This window comes from Columba livia, chromosome 5, assembly GCF_036013475.1.
Source record: "Columba livia isolate bColLiv1 breed racing homer chromosome 5, bColLiv1.pat.W.v2, whole genome shotgun sequence".
Lineage (NCBI taxonomy): Eukaryota > Metazoa > Chordata > Aves > Columbiformes > Columbidae > Columba > Columba livia.
In genome coordinates, this window is record NC_088606.1 from 43,253,495 (window position 1) to 43,274,388 (window position 20,894).

Sequence of the window (20,894 nt, forward strand, 5' to 3'; positions counted from 1 at the left end):
ATCTAGTCTGAATAGAGGAAACAGTTTCTCTGCTTTGGTCCAGTCCTTTACCATTACAAGGGCAGTTGTAACACTGCTGACTGGTTTCCTTTGATCAGATTGTGACTACAATAATTTCTGGAAAAACAAAATAAAAACTGATGCTCCATCCCTGTGTTATTGTAAAATCAAAACAGAATACAGAAAGGGAGTACCAAGGTAGATTTTACTTAACATGTAATGCTTACGTATCTTCTGAATCTTCTTGGTCTCCATTTCCAGTAGTAGTTAGACTGCTAGGAAACTTAAGCACAGAATTGTACAACTGTGTATGTTAAAATGAACAGTAGTTTTTCTGAAGGCATTTATACCTATGTGCTATCTTAATCTATCTAACACTACTGCTAAGGTTAAAGTTATCAACAATGTCTTCTCTAGATTGAATACCAAGAAAACATGAAACTCTAGTGAAAACTGAGAATGAATTTGACTGATATACCACTGATGCCATACATGCAAAACATATCAACACAGAAGTACATATACCAAAGCAAGTCTGTGACTATGTGATTGCATATGAGAAGGTTTTAAACTTTTTTCCTTTTAGCTGGAGCCAGGACAACGTCTTGTTTTATATTCTATCCCTTGAGAAAACAGTTCCTGTGGATTGTAATGCAATACTCAAGACTCTACCTGCTTTCTAAAACAAGACTAACCTGCCAATATGAGAGATCTTTATCCTTTCATCTGGGACCACCTCCTTTCCATTTTTCAACCAGATTCCTTTCACATTTTCATCAGAAACTTCACACTTGAAGACTGCCTGGTCGCGTGCTTTCACTGTCAGGTCTGCAATGCTCTGATACACTTCCAGCTTTTTCTCTGATATTGTGAGAATAATTGATACACACATCAACAAATCAGAACAGCTCTGTAAGTAGACAGTGTGGATTTACTGCATAGAAGAGGCTAGGGTTGAGCAAGCAGTTTGTGGAAGAGTGAAATATGAAGGGAAATCCACAGCATGCAGGGCTTTAACAGAGCTGATAGCTGAGCGCCTGTTATTATTAGAGTATCTGTTACATCCGGCACACAGGTCTGGGCTTTCCTTGGGGCCTTTATTATCAAGCCTTATGCCCCTTATTAAGTCATCTTTTTCCCTGTCATGAGCATTATGCTACCGCTGTGTACTGTTCTGCAGAAGGTTACCTTCAGCTTGTTTTCATATTTCAACATCTCTCGTTCTGTAATATTACCTGTGCCTACCTTGTACAATTAGTTCAGCGACTGATACCCCACCATTGGTCTTCACAGTGTAGTGTCCACTGTCCTCCTTGGTTGACTCATTAATAATGAGATACTGCTTTTTTCCGTCTTTCTTGAATCGGTATTTGAATGTTTCTTCCCTTGTCAGCTCAATTCCATCCTTTTCCCTGCAATCCCAAATAGTGTTGAGTCATTTTGCTATGGTTAGGAGAGTCAAGAATCAGCTCAATGTTGCTAGAGATTGGATGGTACAAGATAATCCCATTTTTGTAACATTTCATGTTAGCAATAAAAGAGATCATTGCACAAATAGCAGTAGAACCAAAACCAGAGTGCTTCTAGCTTGACCATTAATTTTCACTACGTATTTGACTTCTTGTTCAAGAGAGTTCACTCACAAGGAAGTACTTGATTGTTACTGTTTATATGCTATAGATAAACATGAAAGTATACTAAGTACTGTAGAAGACATAGGGATGAAGGCACACTTCACTAGCAGGTAATTTACTATCTTATAAGCCACCATAAGGTAAATGGGACTTGCTTGGAAATGACTTAAAAATCTTAATTTTCCTAATTTGAATTATAATAGTTATACATTAATGATTTGTGGGCATCAGTAAAAGAATAAAGTGTTAGGATGGATTTAAATGAAGATGTATTTTGGATTTTGTAGCCCTTTCCATTCAAGGATGCCACAATGTATTTAAGACATTACTGAATTAAGCTTCACCAGCCTGGGAGGAAATTTAATTATTGTAATTTCCAATCATCATGAAGGGAAACAAGCAGAGAGGATTCATGCTGTTTAGTCAAGGTCACATAAAAATACATAAGGCATTTTAAAGATTTCCTGTTGCTAATCTTAAATAACATAAACAGGCTTCAAGATAAGAACTTGTAATTTCTTCAACTTACTCCTTTTGCGGCATTTCTTTCATTATTATTTGAATGTGTTTATATTATGTTACTTGAATGCTGCTGCAGTTTGTAAATGAAAAAGGTTTTCTCTTTGATACTTGCTCATATGGAAAAAGAAATAGAAAAGATGTTATTCTTTTAATAGAATAAGGATTTTCTTTATATCTTATTTCCCTTATTTTTTTCCAGTGACTGTTGAGCTTAACAAATGAGCTTATAGGATAGCAAATTGAAATGTTACTTAAGGGCTCATTAAAATACAATAGCTCTAATTTCAAAAAATCTTTTGCCTCTGTTAGAGTCTGCTGAAGTAAATCACAAGGTCAGAACTTCAAGCAGAGTCAGGAATCCTACAATTTGTGACTTAAAATGCACCTGCTGCAACTGCATTTAAAAATACCTACAGTTTACTCCCTCCTGTGTGTTCTTTACGGCAGAGCTTTTGGAACTTATAGTTGGTTTAGAAAAATACTGGCCTCTCTTCCAGATCCCAGGACCACAACACTAGTAAAGGAGGAAACAGAGGATGCCTGTAATAACCACATGAAACACAGCATTTCATGTTATGCCAGGATAATGTTTCCTCTTCTTACTGAGTGGCAAGAGCCTGAGGCCACATGCAAAATGCTCTCCTAAGGCTGGTACTCTCATTCATGCAGATTAGTTCTTGAACAAGTGCTCCAATGCAATTCGTAAAGGTTTGCTGAACTGCTGAGAATGAACTGTAATGCAGAAGTTCAACACAACGCTGTGGCAAAAACAGGCATATGCACTATGGCTAGTGATCCAAAACTGAACTTCTTTATTTTTTGGTGATGTATTCTGACATGTGGCTCATGAAAGTTATCTGAACATTCTATTCAGACATTGATAAGAAAGAGGTGTCTTGAAATCTTGTCTAAATAATGAAAATAGACTACTTGCAATTACTAGTGTCTTAATACCCTGGGAAATCTGGGTTGGAAGGGACCTTCAAAGGTCATCGAATCTGACCCCTCTGCAATGAGCAGGGACATCTTCAACTAGGTCAGGTTGCTCAGAGCCCCATTCAGCCTGACCTTGAATGTCTTCAGGGATGTGACATCATATGGATTGGATGGGTAGACTGTTTGGTCGATGAGGAACTGGCTGGATGGTTGCATCCAAAGGGTCGTGGTCAATGGCTCAATGTCTGGATGGACACCAGTGACAAGTGGTGTCCCTCAGGGGTCCGTATTGGGACCAGTACTGTTTAATATCTTCATCAATGACACAGACAGTGGGATCAAATGCACCCTTAGCAAATTTGTGGATGACACCAAGCTGAGTGGTGCAGTTGACACACCTGAGGGACAGGTTGCCATCCAGAGGGACCCGGACAAGCTCAAGAATTGAACCTCATGAGGTTCAACTAGGCCAAGTGCAAGGTCCTGCACGTGAGTCAGGGCAACCCCTGGAATCAATACAGCCTGGGGGATGAAGGGATTGAGAACAGCCCTGTGGTGAAGGACTTGGGAGTACTGGTGGATGAAAGATTGAACATGAGCCAGCAATGTGCACTTGCAGCCCAGAAGGCAAATAGTATCTTGGGCTGCATCAAAAGGAGCATGACCAACAGGGTTTGTTTTACTGACTTGCACATTGCTGATGCTGTGTATGAGTAGAATGTTTGCAGAGGGCTGTACTGACAAATAGTGGAGTGATAGAACTGTAAGCCTCAAAAAAGTACTCCTGTATATTAGTTGATTTAAAATAACACACTCCTACAGTGAAAAGTGCAAAACCTTATATAAGTAATATTACAGGCCTTCCTTTAGTAACTAGAGCAATGAAGTAGAAGGATCAGTTGATACTAAAGTGTTACTGGAATGTTTTATAGAACCATAGAAGTGTTGGTTTAAAGACAACCATGGGTCAACTGGTGCAGTCTCACACTTGAAGCAGAACTAGTGCAGTAGTAGGTAGGCCAGACATGGTTTAGTCTACCCAAGTCCTGAACATCTGCAAGATCAAATGTCTGTTCTCAACTTTGCCACTCAATGCCTCTTTTCTGTGTCTGGAAATGCTTTCCTATTTCCTGTTTAGATTCTAAGGGTAAATTGGGTAATGTCTTCTGAGATATTGCTGATATAGGTACTATGTGATAATGGAGACACACAGATTTAGTATTATTATTATTATTATTATTACATTACTATAGTTTGTTTTCCTTTGGAGACGACGAGACGATACATCCAACATTCAGAAATGGAAAAATGATGTCAAAACTGTGTATTTGTTTAGATCTTTTTCTTCAAGAATTGTATTATTTGCAAGGTCATCTGAAGTTTAGAAATAACTATACCATAGTACTGCTTAACAAGAATGTGAGACTTTTCTGGGTGATCAAGAGAACATTTTTTCCTGATTACTATGAAGAGACCCACATAATGAATTCTCCAAGCCCCAGTCTGATGGCCATGCCTAAGAGGCTGTAAGCCTTATTTCTGTCTTGTGCAAGTCACATAATTGCTTTTGTTCATGTGCTTGTGATTTCATATTCCAGGTTTAAAGGGTGCAAGGGCTATAACAGGTGCCCTGAGTTAGTGCCTGTTACTTGGCTTAAACTACTGAGCATTTCCCTAATGAGCCATAAACTGAATCTCTTTCTCCTTACTGTATTTCTTGTTTTCCCTGGACACTACTCTCCATTGTCCAAAATGCTCCCTTTCTTTCCAAAGAGCATTGACTGAGTCTCGCATAATAAAAACAGTAAAATACACTGTAAATGTCTAACTGCCCAGTTTTCTGTTGCTATGATTTGAAGGGTTTCTCTGACCACTTGCTGCCTTTCAGGCTGAGACAGCTGCTGGCTTGGCCTTGTCACACCAAATGCTCATCCCACAGATACCAGCTCTGTAAGATGTATGGGAGTTGTTCAAAGGCACAGGATCAAAGTGTGGCAGCTGCACTGTGCTCTGAGAGGGACAGATCTGGTTGTCCCCATCTCTTATGACCAGGCATCTGTAAGCAGTTCCTGAACAATAGCATGTGTGTGCCTGTGCATGTGGCTTTAATAGTGTAATGCACACGCTCTGCTAGCTCTTGGGCTCTATTCAAATTCTCGGTTCCTTCCTTTGGGACAGCAGATGAGTGGTTGGCACTTTCCAGGAATGTAATGGGCATTGCGGGAACAGTTGATAACCATGTGCCTGAAGCTGTTAACAAGCACAAGAGAATTTCATCTGGTAGAGAAATGAAGTGAGAACAGTGTACGTAAGACCTGTTATGTGAGCACTGCGTGCTGTGCTTGCCCAAGCAGCGTGAACCTTCCAGCTTCCGCTCAGCTGGAATGCCCAACAAAATAGACTCTGTGGTCCAAATATTTGTCATCTTAATCCTGCTTGCTGCATATGCGTAATGACTGGCTTTGCAGGATCACCACAGCAGATATGTTAAAATAAGTCCATAACCTTCCCTCTCTGTCTCAAGAGACACTAACTTCTTACCTAAGAAAAAAATGCTTTAAAAAGCCCCCACACCTCACTGCAGTTGAGAAGACCAATAGATTCCACAAAGTACTGTAAACTCATAACAGTACAGATCTGATTGGTCTGGACACTAGCTAGAAATTACTGTCAAGTATTTAGAAAACTTTAAAGCTAACAACACAGTACATTCAGTAGCATCCTGTAAACACTGTTCTAGAGACACTGTAAAATATCTATACTTAATTTGTTTTCTGCCTTATTCTGGCCTCGCAGTTACTCTTCAATGTTTAACATACAGGAGGAGGATTAATCTTTTCCTGAAAACAATTATGTAGGATGCCTTCTTCCTTTTTGTTCCACAACTCTTGTCCACAACCACTGGTCCTAGAATGTCCCATGGAGGAATATGGCTTCATGGTGGGATTTTTTTTTGGTTGATTGGTTGTGGTTGTGGTTTTTTGCCTTTTTTTATTTGTTTGCTTGTTGTTTTGTTTTGTTTATTTTTATTTTTTTCTTTTTTAAGTTTGTTTGGTTTTGATTTGTTTTTATCTTTTGTATTCCCTTACCATTTCACAGTGGCTCCTTCCTCAGACACTTCACATTCAAACTCCACTCTCTCTCCAACCATCACCATCTGGTCCTCCAGTGGGTGAGTGATCAGGATCGGAGGTTCTGAAATGAAGAGATCTTTATTAAAAGAGTATCCTGAAAGACAGAAGCCCAAAAATAGATTTCTCTGCTCTGCACTCAACAGGAATAACCTCTGGTGATGCTCTCTGTGTTGAAACTTAAAATTTACTATGCCAGATCACATTATCAGTTAGCAAATAGCAAAATGTCCTTTTGGGTTTTGCTTCATGGGACAGAATGCAAACGTAGGATTGATCAGTTTTAATATACTGCATTTCTAAACTGGAAGCATCAATTTTAAATCACTTTCTAAATGAGAATTAACGGTAATTATTACTGTACTGTTTTCCTATGCTTTCTTATTTGCAACTATAGGGAAAATTTTCCTTCATTTAACTGTAAGAAAAATATCTGCTTCAATAGATGTCAGAATTTGCTCATATGTTTGAGACTTTCCTATGAGACTAACTAATCTGAGAGTAGAGAAGGTGACAGTAATTCAATGCTGAATGTTAGGGGAGAGCTCTTTCCTTTTACTGCTGTTGCTCACCTTTTACAAATAATTCTGTGAAGCTCTTCTCCTCCCCTACCACACATTCATATGCTGCATCGTCAGCCAGAGAGCAGTGGTTTATGGTCAAGATTCTCTTATTCCCAACAGCCTCAAAAATATATCTGAAAAGAGAATCTAAATGTAATTATCAGAGAGTAACTCTTTTGGACCCAGTCACTGTCTTCCCTTGCGTGGCAGAGAAAAAGGTTCCTACTTTTTTCTGACATCAGTGACAAAGTTTGTTAAGACTCAAGCCCTGTATCCCTGTCCTGGTGCAGTGGACAGCAGTACTTTTTGAAAAACTAGCAAAGGAAATTATGGAGAGATCTTCATACAAGTGTGAGATACAAACTCCTGTGAATGGTGTTGGATGCTTTTCTAACATCCAGCCATGCAACAAACTTGACTGCCATTAAAAATGTTCTGTCACAGCTTCAGGATAAAATCACTTGGAATTGGTTTTACAAACAAGCTACACTGAAGTATATCCCATATCACAAGAAAGTAATTTTGAACACTGGATAATACACATAAAGATCAGAATGTAATCTGAGGACTTACTTGCTAAGTAGGTAGATGTAAACATCCAGTTCCACATGTAGATATATAGAACAGAGGGAAGAAAAAGAAAAAGTAATGAGAACAGCAAACTAGCCCTGAGCCAAAGCACTATGTAGATCTTTCTCAGGTCCTATTTATCTCTATTCTATTCCTTTCTTTCTAAAAAAGACTAGTTTTTCCACTTTGTCCAAGCTGTAGCTCATTCCTTTTTGGATTTCCCGTATTTCTAGTTTACCTGCCGCTCACTTGGATCTCCTGTCCATTCTTCAGCCATTTCACATCAGCATCTGGATTGGCAACTTCGACCATTAATTTAATCTTTTGCCCTTTGTCCACTTGGTAAGCTGGATCCAGCTTCTTGAGGAATGCTATGATGGAGAATTATTTTAAAAAACCCAAAACAAATTTAATAATTCTTATACTTAACTTTTTTTTTTTAAATATATATATTCTCTGTCAAGAAACTAAATCTTTATTCCCTTTCCTGTTGTTTACCATAATCTCAAACCTTCTGCACTTTCTGCATCCCTGTTTGCATTTTTTACCATTTTTGTCTGTTCTTCATCCTGTTCTGTTTTCTGTTTTTGCTTAACATAGGATGAAAAGCATGTGATAGTAATTAAAGTAAACAAAGTAGAGTATTTTAAATCAGATGTGAATATGTACTTAAACACGTCCTAAATAAAGTTACAGCTACGTCTGCCCGTGTTGGAATATGATACTGATCCTCTCAATACTATTGAAGGGTAATTTGCCATCTCTGTTTCAGATTTCTAAAACGGATTAGTTCAAAATAATTAATAATACTTCACAAGACTACAAAAGGCTCAAGAATTCCAAATGTATCATCCCAATGGAAATTAGATTCTTTACATGTATCACTGATGCCTGACATACTGACCAGTTTTGGGATAGTGAAGGGTGATGTTGTTTTATTACCTGGGGCACAGCAGAAGAAACTCGTCAAATGAGCAGGTTCAGAATATCCAGAGTAGCTCAGAACTTTGGGCACAGCTTTACTCTTTGGTAATCAGCATTTCATGTGTAAAGTCTGTGTAATGGTTGTGCTCTTGTGTCTGGCTGCTGTCCAGCTGATTTTAATATTTGAGAAACTCCCAAATAAGAGATGAACACACATATTTGAAATGAATACAGCTCACCAACCTGTACTTTTCTTCTCTTCCTTCTTTATGCGTTTGAGGCGTTTCAGCATCCCTCGCAAATCTGTGATACCATACTGAAAAGCAATTTTCTCGTATTCAGAAGGGGGAGCTTTCCTCAGGATTTCCCAGACATCAACGTCAGATTGTGATTCAGATTTTCCTTCACCTCTGCAGAAAGGGATTAGAGTATCTGAATGCCATAACTGAGGGGATTTAAAAGCAGCTGTAGGCTTGGCAAGCTGCATATTGGCTCAATTAAGCCATTTATTAATAAAAAAGTTAGCAGTCTAACTTTTTACTATATTGTTACCTAAAATAATGAAATAAGACTGGTGACTAGTTTAGGATAACGTTTATATATACAGTAATTAAAATCCAATCACTGTCCTGGAGCATTTACTTTCTAATAGTCAAAGCAGATAAATATGAACTTCCCTTTAAAGGTGGGTAAAGGAAACACAGGATACTTACTTTCCTGTCATGGTCATACAAAAAACCTGTGGCAAAGCAAGGAACCGATATCCTGAGGATGCCTTAGAAACAAGGCAGTTGGTTTATGTTATTAAGAAACAAGTCCTTTTCTACTGGGGACATTTTTTCTCTTTGCTAAAATGAATCACAGATTATAGAAATATTTATCCTCTATAGTAAAGACAATAGTTGGATATAGTAATCTATAAAACATAAAGACACAGACTAGTGAGCAGTGGCAAACAAGACAAGGTTTGCAATTAACTACTTGCTGTATAGTTTTACCGAAGAACTAGTGATAATGGAAGAATTAATGTTTGGTTTAGCAAAACCAAGTGAAATTTTGGTTGTCTGGGTTTGAGAAAGGCACTCTTTTTGTGTCTTTTTTTTTTTTTTTTAAAGATCATAAATAGAAAAAGAAATTGGTGTAACCTTACCGATTTACTGAGCGCAAGAAGCTGCTGTACTCCAGAATGACGCAGAGAACAGTTTGGGAAAACATGCGGCATCCCGATGGCCAAGAAAGAAAGCATTGTGTGTTCAATAGAAAAGAGCCATGAATGTCATCTTCACCTTTAGCAGACCATGCTTGTGCTTCAGTAGCAGGGAGATAAAGGACCTCATGCAACAGCTCTGCAATAGGCTTGAGAAAAATGCTGTTTCCTATTGAAACCAAACTCACTCCCACGCTTTGTACAGTTCCACTCTCCAATTTGTAATAAAAGTGTAAGCACTTCTGCTTATTCCTAATTATGGTTGATCACCTTAGAGGGAACCAAATAGCTCTGCTTTGCCCTGTCATCATGGAGTTGTTGCCTGTCATAGTTTGCATTTTAGTAAACAGAGAAAGGATGAAAGAGGTAACGTTATCCTAAAAATTTCTTTAAGAAAAGGAACTTCTGTGGCTGTTGTTCCTGATATCACCAGGACCAAGCAGATTTCAGTGCATCAGAACATACCCTTAATGAAGCCTTGTTCAGTGGTAAACCTCAACAAGCAGAAAAGTCACGCAACAGGTAATGCAGAGAAAAGTGAAGGATTATTGAGTGTATTTCCTTTTTTTTTTTTTTTTTAGGAAAAGAACAGTCCCATTAGTCTGTTAGAAATATTATGACTTAAAAAACATGACTGTAGTCTGTCTAGACAGCAAGTATAACCAAACATTTCTGGTACTCCTTTTATTTCCCAAAAAAAGGCTTGCTTGTAACACAAGGGTTCTGTTTATTAAAGTACTGCTGCCCAGCCTTGGGATTTCTGGTATCCTTCTAGCTCTTGAACAGAAAAGGTGGAAGAAGAGAGGATTTCAGATCAGTGAGTTTGAGCTGAAATATGGCATGCCGTATCTTATATCATTGGAGAGGTTTAGCATGCACTAAGCACTAAACCATCACTAGCACTCATTGCACTGATTTGGAGTCCTTGTGATAAGTGCCACCTACTGAGTATTTCCTATGTCATAACAGTGCGCCAACATAACCCACAAATTTAATCAAGATTCCTCTTCTTTATATACCTAACATCTAGCTTGGGGTAGCTACAAATGATTTGCAGTTTTGCCTAGCAGGAGGCAGGAGAATTGAACTGGTTTGCCAAATAAACCAAGATATTTTATTTTTAATATAAGCAGTTCTTGGGCTAGTTGCCCTGATCGTATCAACGAGCAACTTTAAAATATTTCTAAATACAGATAACTTGGAATAGGTATATAAGTACATAAACCAGGAATATATAATAGTTCTAATATGTGCTGACTTCTTTGTGCTAGTACAATTAATGTTCTGCGGAGCAAAGTGTATCTAAAAAGGGAATATAAAATCATAGGAAATAACAAAGACTTAACAGATGCCTTCAGGCATTGTATAAATATTGGTGGTCTCTCTGCCTATCTGCCTGTTTGCATGTTCATCTCTATAGACCCCTTTACCTGAAATTTTGCAGGTGGGATTATTCATGGAGTTTTCAAAAGTATTTTGTGTAAGCTGTTTTAAAATATGTCATGCGAAAAATCTTTGAATTTGGAACTAATTCTACAGTCTAGTGTATCTCAGTATTGAGAGGACTTCCTTAATTTTTGCTTTAGCTTTTCCATTACTCAGTGTCATCCGATTGTTATATCCAGCAATACTGTTTTGGTGCATGCAAGCTGAGATACAAGAAAATTGTTCACTAGCAAGAATATAGTATCTTCCCTGGAAATACTAATATTTTCTAATTACAGGGAAAGGCTTGTAAGCTGCATGTAAAATGGTACTAAAAACTAAATGTTGTAATTTGTATAGTGTTTAATTGAGTTGTGAAAAAGAAAAAAACCTCTTTCGCTGCCTCTGATCAAAGGTCTCCCCATCCCAGTACTCCCTTTCACTGTTTTGAATTTGTTAGAACATTCTCTTTGATCCCAGAAAGACAGTTTCCACAGTTCAGTTGTACTCTTCCATTACCCACAGGAGATAAGCAGCGTACGAGAACTAACAGAGTACTTGGACTCCTGAGATTTCTCCCACCCTTACATTGCCATCCCCGATGTTGGGGATCCTTATTCGGAGTGATCACCTCATAGGTTAACTATGCACTTGGGGGCATTAAGATGCAGCTTAGTGAACCTGCTGTAAATGGAGCATGCAGCTGATACATTTTAAACATATGTGGAGGGGTTAAAAATACTTTTGTACATCCCAGAGATGGTTCCCTCCTATCCCATTACTGTCAACTGATTGGACCTGTCAGCTGTCACCTCCTTCAAGGTCTCTGCTCACTATCCCATTTAATAGTTCTGTGACAGCTGTTCCCTTCCTCTTCCTAATGACCTCTCCTTGGCCCATGACATCTGTATGTCAACACCAGTTAATTAAATTACAGCCACAGGAGATATAGTATTAAATGAAGCTCTCTTTATTAGAGTGGGAATGTTCATTACCTCTGGATTGAGGGGCAATTGTCAATTAGGTGGGACAAAGCAGAAATGGTGAAAGAATAATTTTCAATTCCATTTGAATCTGCATAGCTCTTGAGAGTTCCCTAGCATGAGGTCCCTTTTTCTATTTTAATGAATAATGCTTTCATTCCATGGTGAGATTTTATGACTATACGTTCTCCTTAATATAGGAGTGGTCTTAAACCTGTAGTGTGCAAAGCCTGCAAGGATACACAGGTTACTTCTAAAGTGTCTGTGAAAAACAACCAGAAGCAGTGAATTTATCAACATGCTTAAATTCACTAAACAGAGATTTGTAAGTCAAGAAAGGTCAAAGCCACTGATAAAATGCAGTGACATTTATAAGCTTCTTTTAATTAGTTATATTTCTAGTCTAAAAAATAATGAACAGTTAAATCCACAAGTTGAAGATTCCTGGAAATACTGGAGATGTTTACTTTTTATAATTTTTAAAAGGTTTTTTAGAGCTCTGTCAGTGCTCAAAACTAATTATGAAAACCTAAGTGAAAGGCATTAGGAGAGGGCTCATAGTACTTAGCACTTCATTCCAGCTGGAGTTGCTGTATGAAATTATGCAAATATTTTCATGTTGGTCTCCATTTATTTGAAATTTTTAGATGTAGAATAAAAATTCTTTTTTTGCCTTACATTTCCTATAGAAATTAGATTGTGTGTACAACTACTCTGTTTGAGCTCTCAAACCTGTACAATTCTGATTACTGCCATTATTCACAAAGCATTTTCCCTACTTTAGAGTTACAAAACAATTCTAATGCACTTTTTGTTTTGGAGTTCTCTGGGGCTCGTGATCAAGCAAGAAACTTTGATATCTATGTCAGCTATAGAAAGTGTGTCCACCACTTTCTGTCTGTCTAGCTGGTGCTCTTGAGAGTTCTGGCTGTGGTGTTACTGCAAAGCCAGAATTCACTTCCAGTTGGAGGCACTGCATATTGTATCATACAGAGTTTGTGTACCTATTTGACCTTCCTTGCCCCACTGAAATTTGGGTGAGTTAACCTGAGTGAAACATGAGGCTATTGTGGCTTTATTGTCTTCCGTACCCAAGCTACTGCAAATGTCTACATGATGCTGTACTCTTTTTGAAAATAAAAACACTTTTTAGAAATAGTGATACCAACACCTGAGCAGAGACTGAACACAGATTCACAACATTTATCCAGTTATTTGATTGAGGAAACTTAAATGAGTTTAGATTTGCAAAACATGGCTGTGGTGTCAAGTGTTTATAGTAACTTCAGGAGATGGAAAGACAGAGTGAGTGGCCAGTCATGGAATGGTAATGAGCAATGGAAACTTTCCTTGGAATAAAAGGAAATGTTTTGTAACTGAGAAGCCGATAGGTTTGTGGAATAAATGACTTCAGTAATATGTTCACTTAAGACGTTTAAGGATGGATGGACCAACACTTTGTTGCATATTTGATAGGCACCAGCAGGCATATTATGCAAATGATTTTTCTGAGTTTAGTTTCTATGACAATAAGAATTTTAAACAGCAGGTTATCGAAAAAATCTGGAAATTCAAGGACAATTAAAAACTTCTTATAAAAGAAAATAATAGTGAAAACCAAACAACATCCAGAGAAATACATTGGTTAGTATTAAATGAGCCACCCTTAACTTCTACTAATAATTTAAAAGGACTTCTGTCTCAGAAATTGGTGGTTCATATTTTTCATTCATACTATCTCATTTTTATCATGCTCTACATGTAAGAAAGATAAAGATGCATGCATTATTTCAAAGCAAATGGTTCTTATATTCAGTCTGACCCATGTATTTATAATAAAATGAAATAGAAATCTTACTCTCTGTTGGCAACAGTGGCATCCAAAGCATCCAGATTAAGATTGTGGTAAAAGGAGAAAAACATAAGCAGACAGGTTATGAAAACAAATGTGGTAAGGATGGATGAGAGTGGGAGGAAATTCCACCCAAAAAGTGAAAGTATAATCAAGAAATAAGAACTAGAGTTAGAAGAGTAAAAGATATTTTATACAACATAGAATATCTTCTTATATATAAGATAACCAGCTATACAATATATAATTGTATAGTGTAATAGTAACATTTAGATATCTAATAAAAGAACTTGACTTCCCAGCTCTCGGATTTGAAGAACTGTGAAAACTTAGGACAGAAAAATATAAATAAGGCATCATTATAGACAAGTATTGTAAATTTGTTTTTTGTTTCTTTGTTCTAATTGAAAAGTGCTGGTGGAAGCACGTAACTAGCCTAGTCCCAGCATTTTCCATCTTGGGAAAGATCAAATTTCTTTTTTTTTTTTCCCTCCAGTATAAACCTAGCAAAAATGCAGCAAATGCTGTGTGTTTGGAGAAGTTGCCATAGTTACCTGTCATCCTTTTTTCCAGTTAGAGCTGCTTTAGGAAAACTACAGGGATTCTGAATTTATGAAACTTTCACTTATTCTAGTCTTAGTGTTTTCAGAGTTGTTCAACAGAGGCTGGTTACTTTATTTCTCTGAGTCTATGGATTTCTACTCACCTCTTTTTCAGTAGGGCACTAAAATTAAACTCTCCACCTTCTTCATGTCCCTCGGTACTGTATAGTAACAGAAAACCATAATTAGTTTCAGAAGGAAATCGGAATAGCTCTTGAGACTATAACATTATGTAGATTATATCTTTTTTTTTTGTAGAGAAGTAGTAGATGTAGTAGTTTAGGATGACTTAGAATGTGCAGTGACATGGATGGTGGCTTAATTAGGCTGTTTGTCCTTATAGGATTAGAAATATATTGAATCAACTTGTATTTCTTTCTGTACTGATTATGGATAAAGTTGTACATGGTATTAATTTGGTAGTCATATTGTTCTGGAATGTATCATGATGATGTTGCAGAAGCTTTCCTTTAGAATCACTAGTGCTTTTGGAAAGCTGTTGTTTCAGGAATGTGGATATTGTTTATCGTGTGGGGCAGTATTTAACCAACCTTTTTGTGGGACTTTTTACAATCTAAACCCACTTTTTCTAGCACTGTCCCAGCTGTAATTATTTCTTAGGGATATTCGTGTTTCCAGAATTCTTCATACTGAAAAAGTGTCGTACTGTTGATGCTTGGGAGAGTTAAAGTAGGAAATCTGTGATCTGACTTTGATTCTGAGATGAGTTTCAATATGCAGTTGTTCAAAAAGCATCATGGCAAGCAATGTTGTGATGAATTCATTTGTGAGAACAAGAAACCACAAGCAGGAGTTTTTTGAATGTGTAATTCTTGTCACATGTGATGAACTCAGACGGAATGCACAGTGTTATTCTGGGTGTCCTGAATCAAATGTGTTTTAGCTGTTAAAATAACTTCTTTTGGGTTTATTTCCTAAAATTCACTGCAGGGATTTGATATCAAAGTATTGGGAGTTACAATGTATTCCATGACCATTGATTATTCAACTTAGGGAAAAAAAAAAAAGTCTTTTTTTTTTTTTTTTCCATTCAGGTGGGTTTAGAAAGTCAAATGTATTTTCTTCATCTCAGCCTCCCATCATCAATGTTGATCTGCTGCTTGCCATCTCTGTTGTCTTGAGTATAAGAATCTGGTGATGCCATCTCACTGCATTCAGATTCTTCCAGCAGCAACACCTTCTATTTAATTATTGTTTATATGCTGAAATTATTCTTTTCACTTGTACTGGTGGCAGTGTTAGCTCATAAAGCTGTCTGTCAATACACAGTGCTAGTTGCTTCAGAGAAAATCAGTCTGCCTGCAAATGTGTAAACTAGAATATCAGGAAGACTTAATATTGCAGGAAAAAAATAATTAAAAAGTAAGAGAACAGCCTCAACAGATAAGCGATGGGTATTTTAACAGTACTTTTAATAAAACGGAAGAGAAACAAGTGCTAAACATCTTGTGCTGCTTGAAAATGCAAGGTTAGTGAGGATAAGTGACAATTTTGAATTAGTGTAGTTTTGAATTGTTGTGAGAAAATATCTTTTTGTTAAGAAAGTACTGGTTTTACTTCTGTGATTACTTTGAAGATAGTACAATACTGGAAAGGACAATTTTCTGGGTATAATGCTCAAACAGAAAAGTGTTTTTTGGCCAGTTTGTTCCCCACTTTCCAAAGATTTTCAGTGTTTGCAGGCATAGAATATAAATAAAAATAATTAGTATAATCCCAAATTTGAAAAGGGCTTCTTGTGATCAAATATTCAAGAAATCAGAATCTACAGCTGGGAGAATAACTAGTCACCTTACTGCTTCCTAGGTCACACTTAAATCAGAATTTCAGGAAAGCCCAGCAATCAGTGTTTAGCTTTTCTGAAGAATTAGACCCTAATAGTAGGGTCTTTAACATGCACAGAGTTAAGTCTGACCTCAGATTAGACTCTCTAATTAATTAATGCTCCTGTTTCCATTATGGTAGAAGGCATTGGGACCAAAAGAGACAGGGTGGGAAATTTAATGATGGTAGGATAAAGAGTGTGCTGGGAAACAACAGATTTTCGTATACATGTGTGTCTGTGAGCAGTGGCAATTTTAGTCAGGATGTGCTCAGTAGAGAGAAACACATGTAAAACAGAGAGAGAAGACATGCATATAATTTGAAGTTACTTTTTTTCTTCTAAGTTACGTTTTTTCTTCTAACTATGGTGAGAAGATGACACTTGCCAAACACATGCGTTTTCTGTAGATGAATCTGCCTCTCACTAAACTATCAAACTACTTTTTTCATTTCTTTATACTTGTCTTACATTACTACTTACTTGCATGTATTGAGCTCATAAATACTACATGCTATAGAAGATGGTTTATTTGGAATGTATGCTGCAGGTAGTTCCGGGGTTTGTGTGTTTTTTGTTTGTTTGTGGTTTTTTTTGTTTTTTTTCTTCTTCGTTTTTCTTTTCCTATGCAGAGAGAGGCAGTTCATTGTTAGACTTGAATTTGTCTGCTGACACAGACAGTGGCTACCTGAGAAAGGCTGAAGTCATCCGTCTGCCCGCTCCTGCCAGACTCCTGAGTGAGGGTATCAAAGACAAAGCTTCAGATTTAAACAGTTCGGTTCAAAATTTGGTTTCATTCTTATAAAAGAAACTGAAAAGCTGAACAGCCTGAAGCTGCTCACACTGCACTCACACTGAATTGATTCTACATTTTTCTACTTGTTTTAGCAAGAAGAGAAACTCTTGAAGCCAAATTTCACTGCAGTGCAATAACACAACGCAGCTATGCAGTGTGTCCTCTATTTAATAGGTACCACAGCGAGGCTAGTCAGCTACATATAGATGGATTTGAGCGTAGGTAAATTCTGCAAGCCTTATTTAGTTCTTTGTGATATAATGTTAGAAAAACCTTATAAAAATTGCCCTTATAGGGAAAAACTCAAGGAGTTGCCACAGATTATTTGTGTCCTGTGTTAGAATAATAGATGTCTGTTGGAATATTCTTGGCTTGGTAACTTCACAAAAATATCTAAAAACTAAACCAGAAACTGAATTACACAGAGGGAGATGAAATACTCAACAGTGAAAAAGCACATGTTGTTAATGTCTAAAAACTCAAAACAAAACAAGCAACACAACTGATTTTGCAAATTTTACTAACAGAAGGGAACATTGTTCCATTAAGACATAAATCAATTCAAACAGTTTTATAGATGTGGGGAGAACAGCCTTTAATATCTAAGACCTACATATATCTGAGTTTTTATACAGGCACTTTCAGTATCATTGTCTTCATTCAATTAATATATAATTATAGAACATGAAAACAAATACAATCAAAATGCTTGTATTAATGTTATCAGTGACATGCTGCTTACAGAGCTCACATCAAACTCTGCTTCTCTGTGTAGCAAATGTTTGTATTCAAGTACATGTAGTTCCTCAAGCCAGATCTAGTCAAGACTAGGCACTACACAGAATCTTTTTGTTGTCTATTGGTCTATGTCTGAAAAAAAGTGCTGAAGTTCTTGGTAGAATTATACAGATTATCAATTGCGTAATTGAAGACAAGCATGATTGTTATGCTAGTACAAAGTCTAATCTGTCTTAGATGATTTCTAGGAGTTATATAGAATTTTAATAGCAGAAATATTTTCTTAGTAGACATTCCCACTTTTGTGCTTGTTTGTACAACAGCCTTGTTTTTAATTAATTTTGTCTAGGAAAGTAATGAATTCCACATGGAAGTATAAACTTGTCTACATAAGTTTCTACTGTAGGTACTCACGTGCGTCGGAAAGCAGCACGAATATCCAAGTCTCCAGTTATTGGTGCTTCTGATATGACAAAAAGGGATGGAAAAGAATGGGAGAGCAAGTCAAAATAATGCAAAAATACAGTACTTTGTCTGAAGTTTTTACTTTGCAGGCATTTTCTTTCTAAAGTTCTTATATTGTAAATTGTGATCAATTACATATTAAAAGATTGAAGCATCATCTTTAAACATGTAGTCTTCACTAACTAGCTTTCAACATCCGGTGTTTCATGTATAACTGAATCCTGTCTCATGCTTCATAATCACCTGCAGCATGATGAACCGTCTTATCTCTTGTTTGTCAGTTCTCCTCCTGGTAAATTTTAGTTTTGATACTGGCTTCACTGGGTATTTAAACTCTAATGAGAAAACCACTGGATATCAACTGAATATTATTACTAATAATAAATTGTAATCCATCCTCTGAAAGCAAAGGTAAATTCCTGGAAATATGTAGGGATATATAGAAAGTTCATATAGGATATTGCACAAAGAGAACTTTTTTACTCTGTTCTAAGCTCCTGTTGTTATGAATAAATGTACTGCTACTACTGGGAGAAAAACTGTTCTCAATCACATCTCCCAAGTCTTAGGAGTCCTACAGCCAACTAGTGAAACTTCAAAAATTAGTACTGCTGATACTGAGTACCTTTGATAAACTTTTAGCTTTGCACATTAGGCTCATTGGTTGCTGGAGTCAAATTAATGTTGTGGTCCCTTCAACAGAACCACTGAAACAAGGAATGGTGCAAACGTTCAACACTTTCAGGTGGTCCATGCTTATACTGTTATATTTTACCTAAATTTTTACACAATAGGGGGAAATTGATGTTAAAATATACTTCCTTTTCAATTGCTGATAAGCTTTTCAGTATAGCAATTGTGAGGGTGGCACCACAGATTATGTAAAATGAGTCATCTTAAAGCAATTCTATAACACAAGGTGCTTCTGCATGACTCAAATTTATGGGTAAGAAAGGAATTGAAAATAATGTCACATGTCTAAATCTTTCCATTTCACACCCCCCTCTCCTTTTTTTTTTTTTTTTCTTTTCAAGTATCAAATTTATTACTGAGCTTTAGCCTAGGCAAGAATGGACCTCTCTTTTAGTCTAGTGGAATTAAATATCATGAAAGAATGGGACTGAAATCAGAATAAATACAGAGGAAAGCTGGGATGATTTTTGCCTTTCTGTGTGCTTTCTTTAAGAGCATCATAGTTCTGACTTGAATGACATCTAAGTGTGATTTTAGTGCTCTGTGTCTCTGCCAAGCCATTCCAGTCCTCATCTGTGAGCCTCTCTAAGTGTACCTGTAGCTCTTTGGGTCTATACTTCAGATCTATGCTTGCCTAGTAGCTACTGTGTACCAAAAAGAATTGTCAGTGGGCATAAAGGGGTGAAAAAAAAAATGAAGAAACAAGGTGGCAGGAATTCATCTTACCATTGACGATCAGATTGAAATTAGAACTATCAAATTTGTCCTTGGTAGACACCTCACATCTGTACCCTCCTGCAAAAGTCATGTTTGCTTCTATGATTTCCATTTCAAAGGTGTACACCTAGAACAGACAGCAGTGATACAATTCATAAGTTAGAAAATGTAACGATGAAAGAGAGAGATAGAATGCAGCATATTAAGGCATGGAGAGAAATAGATGAGGGATGAAACATGCCTCTATGTTGTTTTAGAATTAAGAACTTCCTGAACATGTAACTCATTACTGTTTAAAAATTACGTATATCCCCCAATTCTGTAGGAACAGCTAAAGAGTATTAGTAATGGTCTGACAGATGATACAATGTTATATTAGCAAACTATGCTGGTGTACTGGTGTGTGCAGTCATCATATACAGTAATTCCATGTACGCTGGAATCAGGAACAGAGCATTCATTAAACAAGTGCAGTGTTTATGCAGGATGTATACAGGACATTAAAAAATCAGCAAAAGGAGTGGCTAATGTGAGCAAGTCTGTTCTGTTCCATCCAGGAGAGGGTGGTAGCGTTTCACATACCACCCAGGATGAGAAATCGTGGTACAGACTCTCTTGTATTCCTGCTTGTGTATCTTTCAACCCATTTGTGGTAAAAATGGATCTTAGCTATTTAAAGTAGACAGATGCAAGAGAAGAATAAGTTCAAACACTAATAGCTGAATTCTTCGCGTATGAACACCAAGATAGACCATACTTAAATATCTGTCTGATTTGTTGTTGTTGCTGTTGTTTTGTTTGTTTGTTTGTTTGTTTTTCTTGAATATAGTGAAGTATTGGTTACTTGAGAGGAAGATGGTGGGAATGCAGCTGTAGATGCTGCAAAATTTCTGCCCTGGTGCTCCAGACATTTTCTCATTTCATCATAAAGTATGCAAGAGTCTGTATCTGGTGCTTATCTCTTGTCTGCATGGTCAGAACAGACTTCTATGCATAAGTATAGCATTGTGGGTAGCTTTGTGTACCTTAATATTAAAACAGTCCTATGTTATCTTATATTTTCCCCAGATAGGTATCTAGATTAGTATCTAGAAGATTAGTATCTAGAAGACTGAGAACGTTACTCTGTTGATTGTACCTTGTTATTTCGATCATAACTGTCATGTAGCTGGAGATGTTGCCCCACTTTGCTTCCCAGGTCCATCCACTTTCCTTTGAACCATTTCACTGATGGTTTCTTCAGCAGGCTCTCGCCTGCCACTTTGGCAGTGAACGTGATGTTTCCGCCTTGTG

The 20,894-nt window shown here is 37.0% G+C and overlaps 1 protein-coding gene across 1 annotated transcript in view; it reads right to left on the bottom strand.

The window, feature by feature from the left end:
- MYBPC3 (myosin binding protein C3) overlaps positions 1-20,894 on the bottom strand; it is a 64,404-nt gene that overhangs the window by 31,049 nt on the left and 12,461 nt on the right. Inside the window, exons 5-18 of the mRNA XM_005502166.3 lie at positions 20,740-20,888; positions 19,611-19,728; positions 18,141-18,189; positions 16,881-16,925; positions 14,454-14,510; positions 13,754-13,756; positions 9,431-9,454; positions 8,524-8,690; positions 7,595-7,727; positions 7,360-7,362; positions 6,796-6,920; positions 6,182-6,287; positions 1,246-1,412; positions 696-861 (exon numbers count right to left, since the gene is read on the bottom strand). Coding sequence (XP_005502223.2) covers positions 696-861; positions 1,246-1,412; positions 6,182-6,287; positions 6,796-6,920; positions 7,360-7,362; positions 7,595-7,727; positions 8,524-8,690; positions 9,431-9,454; positions 13,754-13,756; positions 14,454-14,510; positions 16,881-16,925; positions 18,141-18,189; positions 19,611-19,728; positions 20,740-20,888 — 1,312 coding nt within the window. The remainder of the gene's footprint in view (positions 1-695; positions 862-1,245; positions 1,413-6,181; positions 6,288-6,795; positions 6,921-7,359; positions 7,363-7,594; positions 7,728-8,523; positions 8,691-9,430; positions 9,455-13,753; positions 13,757-14,453; positions 14,511-16,880; positions 16,926-18,140; positions 18,190-19,610; positions 19,729-20,739; positions 20,889-20,894) is intronic.